At 32.1% G+C, this 4,954-nt stretch overlaps 1 protein-coding gene across 1 annotated transcript; it reads right to left on the bottom strand.

Annotated features, from left to right (window-relative positions):
* Positions 1–218: 218 nt before the first annotated feature.
* LOC145604353 (uncharacterized) lies at positions 219–4,752 on the bottom strand. Its single transcript, XM_081660270.1, has 2 exons — positions 3,124–4,752; positions 219–290 (listed from the first exon to the last, which is right to left on the bottom strand). Exons 1-2 carry the CDS (start codon positions 4,750–4,752, stop codon positions 219–221), a joined length of 1,701 nt encoding a protein of 566 aa, XP_081516396.1.
* Between the last annotated feature and the right edge of the window lie 202 nt (positions 4,753–4,954).

Raw genomic sequence — 4,954 nt, 5'->3', positions numbered from 1 at the left:
AAAATATGTACTTTTTATGAGATACTGAACCTTCTGTAAGAGTTTTATACTTCACATAATAAGCAGAAGTAAAAAGATAAAACAATTGACTAATTTGATTCATCGTTGTTTTTTTAAGGGATGATTCATCAACATCTAAATGTGTTAATAGATGCCATCATTCCTCCTCTAGTAAGTTTGAGTTTTCATTTAAAACCCTAATCATTCATGCATTTTGTTTATCTATGGACAAACTCATCACCTATAATGTACTTATCTATTGCCAATGGTACTATGGTAGCCACTGGCCACTGCAAGGATAACAATGCCATATTAGTAGATTTCATAAAAGTGTTACGAGTATCCTTCATTGCTTCAACTCTCAACTTATAATGTTTTATAAGGGCACACAACATAAACATTTCAATGAACAATGATCAATTCAGCGTGATGATTCTAGTATTGATCACATCATCATTAATTACAAGCCATAAAATCAATGAAATTGAAGCACCCCCCAAGTCCAACAATTAGGTTACAAGCAACATATACAATTCTTAATAACCCTAGTTAGGAGCTCCACAGTATAAGTGCAATAGTTGATAGATTGTGCCAAAGGTTTTCATCTCCTACTAGATCAGATTAGCAAAATTATCTAATTAATATAAAAATCTAGAGAAGTAGATAAGATGAATTAGAATAGTGTGATAAACTATAAGAAAACAATATAGGGAAGAAGACTTGAAAAAAGCAAAAGCCAATGTACACTACTTTGCTAAAACCTTGCTTGGGCAAATTCTCATAATTGGATATGTGCAATTATCTAAGCTTGAGGTTATTTGTTTTTGACCAGAAAGCTCGAGGGGTTTGATAAACAAATTAATGTAGAAAGAATAATATAGTATTACATACTCTTGGATCACGGTACTCCACTACTCTATACCCAATATACTTGAGTTATTTTGCCTAAGTCTTATGTTATTTTGCTTAAAACCTTGTGTTATTTTGCCAAAATAATATGTTATTCACTTATTTACTTTAACATCATGTATATAAAAAAAAACATGCATTTATTAAAATAACATGTACTTATTTAAAAAAAACATATATATAAATTGAAATAATTAAAGATTCACATCAAAATAACATGAATTTTATAAATTTGGAGTACAGCGAAAGGATCGTTGTTGAAAAAAAAAACAACAACATGCAAATATAAAATAACATATACTTATTTTAAAATAATATATATATAAATTGAAACAACAAGAAGTTCATATTAAAATAACATAAATTTTATAAACCTGGAGGAGTAGCATAGAATTTGCATGCACAAAGCATGTTTAAACTTTTTATTTTGAATAAATGTAAAAAGTTAATTAAATAAGTAGTATTGATAGATAAGAAAGAGAATAAAAATAAAGATAAATGTATAATTAGGATCTAGACTGATCTAAAATTTTTTCTGTTCTCTCTCTTAAAATCTAGCCACCATAGTAAAATATAGGGGCTGCCATCAAATTTTATCGTTGGTAGGCCCCAAATTCTTTAATTTAATATTTTTAGCCAATAAAGATCACCAAAAGTATGACGATAGATTATAGTCAATCCCTCCATGTAGAATTTAGGATTATTTGTTTGTTTGTTTTTAGTGTGTGTAGGATACAAGTTTGGAAGATTCGTCTTGCAAATTTGTGAAATTGTGAGTCTATTGGTATATGGGTGCTGATATAAAAGATTCGTCTTGCAAATTTGCAGATCTTGATCACCAATCAAGTTTTATCACTTTTGCGACTATACATGCATCAATGAAGGTCCATCAAGAACGATGCAAAGACATTTAAAATTATCCAGGAGCCGTTCAGAAGTGATGCCATTAGTTTAGGGATGTTTAATTCTTGTATTGAGAATTTAGATCTCTTAATTGATGATTGTAACTGCCGAATTTAATGGAATCACCCCTTCCTATTCCATTAAAAAAGAAAAAAGATCTAGACTGATTAGGTAAGATGCTAGACTATGCCCTTGTATTTTTGAGCTTATGAGCAATGCAGAGTAGTACGTGTTAAAGAACACTTAAATATAAAGATATACGAAGTAGTTCTTTATTTCATTTAGTTATAAAATACTAAAGGATTTTTTTTTCCGTTGTAAAAAGACATTTGAATAGGTTGATTGCCAACATCACTAATTAAGAAACTTTGAATTAATTGAATGATATCTCTTTGATTCGTTTTCAAATCAAGATACGTGATTGTGCTTATTGGCCAAGTATTCATCATGATTGATGAGCATCATTTAGGATTCTACTTAGAATGGAAATTGGCAAATTAAAGTTGGAACGAATAACTTAAAGGTCATTAATGTTCATAATGTCAATACTGAATCTGGCGCATTATGTTAATGATTTCACCAATCAAGTGATTTGTTTCTTTGTATAACATGATTTTTGATTAATTATTCATGGGCTGATTGAAGAAATTTTTTTTTTTTTTATCATAGAAGATTCTTCCCTTAATTTTTTTGATCTTCCTTGATTTTTTCCTTTTTGTCTATATTTCTTTATATTTAGTATGATGATTTCCTTGATATTTATATTTTCTCTTTTTTTTTTTCCTTTGATTGACCTCTTGTCATGTCTTTGGTAAAATCTTGACTCAATAGGAATGATAATATGCACTTTCCTAACCATACAATCAATAATATAAAAGGAATTAAGGATGAAACTAATGCAACTATATATACTATACATAATATATTTTTGGGGAACGTATTTACGTAGTATATGAAATTAACAAAATCTGGCTAAAGTATCAAGAATGAATGAAAATATGATAAATATGAACAAAAGCTCTTTGAACAAGCTCTATTTTTGATTTTCATGTAGGATGTCTAACCCCTATATTAAATTGGGTACATACAACCTCAAACAAGATCCCAAGTATAGAGATTTCAAAATATAACAATACTTATAACATGAAAAATTACTCCAAGTACAAGATAAAAGACAACGACTAACATAAAGTCAATCGATATGACTTACGAACAATTCAAAAAAAAAAAAAACATTGATGAGAGTATCATCTAATTCACTAAGTTTATTTAATTTTGCCTCTAGTTCTCACCTGTTTTGGCTGCTCTTACCAAGTCGACAATCTTCTGCAATCTAGCAATACGGTCTAAAAGATACATATCTTCATTAGAGTGACGAGCACCATCAATGCTAGTTCGAACATCTTTGTCAATAATGATAGGATTATTGATTGAAATCCCAGCTTTAGTCTTTATTCCATCTTGATTAGATGAACTATCCTCTTTTGCTACCACACTTTTTCGAATTGGACTAAAACCAGGTGGGACATCAAGTTCATTTTGGTCAGTTACAATTCTCAATCTTTCTTCCTCGACAATCGAATTCTTTGAGCAACTACCATTATCATTTGAAGCTACATTTTGACTCCACCAGCTAAAGTAACAAGGTGTAACACTTGCCTTGTAGTGCTTTAATGTCATGTATAGCTTGTTGTCCACAATTGGCTTATTGTAATTATTCCAAGCATTTTCCTTTGTGTTACCACTTGGAAAAACAATAGTAATTGGGATATCTTGATCAAGCCCAAATTGCCTCGCTACACGATGAGGAAAATATTGCTCCATGCAATTCAATCCAACAAGTTGACTAACCCTTATACACCTTCCATAAGACTGGATATCATGAGTGATTGAGTAAGGCCTCCAAATAAAATCACCACTAGCTTGATTAGTGACCAAATTCACTTCATAGTATTTCGATATTTCCACTTTATGCCATCTTTCAGCCCAACATAAACCGCTAGTCACAGGATTTGATTTTTGGCTGAATTTCGAAAATCGTTCCCAAAACCACATTTGTAACAAATTCAAGGGTGCACAAATCATTATTTTTGACACATTCCCATGGTCCTTATAACTCAAAGCTCGAATAGTTGTAATCTTTTCCTTTAACAACCTTAAGTCTCTATATATACTAGAAAGGACAATTGGCGCAAGCGCAATTCTAATCCCTCTAGATAAAAGTATAGCAATTTTAAAAACTCTTTTATTTATAGTACCTAAATCATCAGCAGGGAGAACATACCTAGACAACCAATAAGATAAAAAAGCTTCATGCTCAAATGCTCGCCCTGTTCCCATCCACTTATCCATCCATTGTTTTTGGCTCGGCTTCTTACTCTTAGTTTTAATTAACTCTGACCGCACCGCCAACAAACTCTCCTCGATTTCAAGCAATTCCTCCGAATGAATCTCCTCAGTCAAGCAAAAGGCCCCTGTGATTGAGAATCCTCCCAAAACCATAACATCTTCTAATGTCATCGTTACTTCACCCCAAGGTAGCATGAACGTGCTGGTTTCTGGGCACCATTTCTCAGCAAGACCAAAGACTGATGCTTTACACCTCGGGATCTGGAGTGTAGAGCACATAATAGCTTCAAAGATCGAAGCTTTCTTCCATGTGGATTCAAAAGACGGTTGCAAATTCTCAACCCAAGAACTCCATTCTTTTAATGGTTTTGTCCAGCCATTAAAACGAATTTTCGAGGTCAAAGAACGGTAAATTGGGGAAATGGGTGCTGTGGGGTGGTACTTTGGAGGCGGGCTCATGAAAGTTTGTGCCTGATTTGAACTTGGAATAGAGGGGTTTAGGAAACGACCGGTTTTGAAAATGATTCTTCCATTTAAGGGTGATAAAATCAATGAAGGGCTCTCCCTGATTAAGGATTCATTTTCAGCCATTTATGTGGTGTTTCAGTTGAAACAAATTGTAGCTTTGAATTTTTTTTGATTTAAATCAATTTGAAGGTAAATTAATGGTGAAAACTCATCATATCATGTGTTTTACATAACATGGTGAGAGATCGATCGAGTGTGGAAGTAGAAGGAAGAGAGTAAAATTATTGGTGTTTAATTTTCTCTCTCTAAAAAACGGATGCGTTGT

The sequence above is a fragment of the Chenopodium album genome, chromosome 22, assembly GCF_948465745.1.
Source record: "Chenopodium album chromosome 22, dcCheAlbu1.1, whole genome shotgun sequence".
NCBI lineage: Eukaryota > Viridiplantae > Streptophyta > Magnoliopsida > Caryophyllales > Amaranthaceae > Chenopodium > Chenopodium album.
Note: the sequence above shows the minus strand (reverse complement) of the source record. Positions and strands in the feature narration are given on the sequence as shown.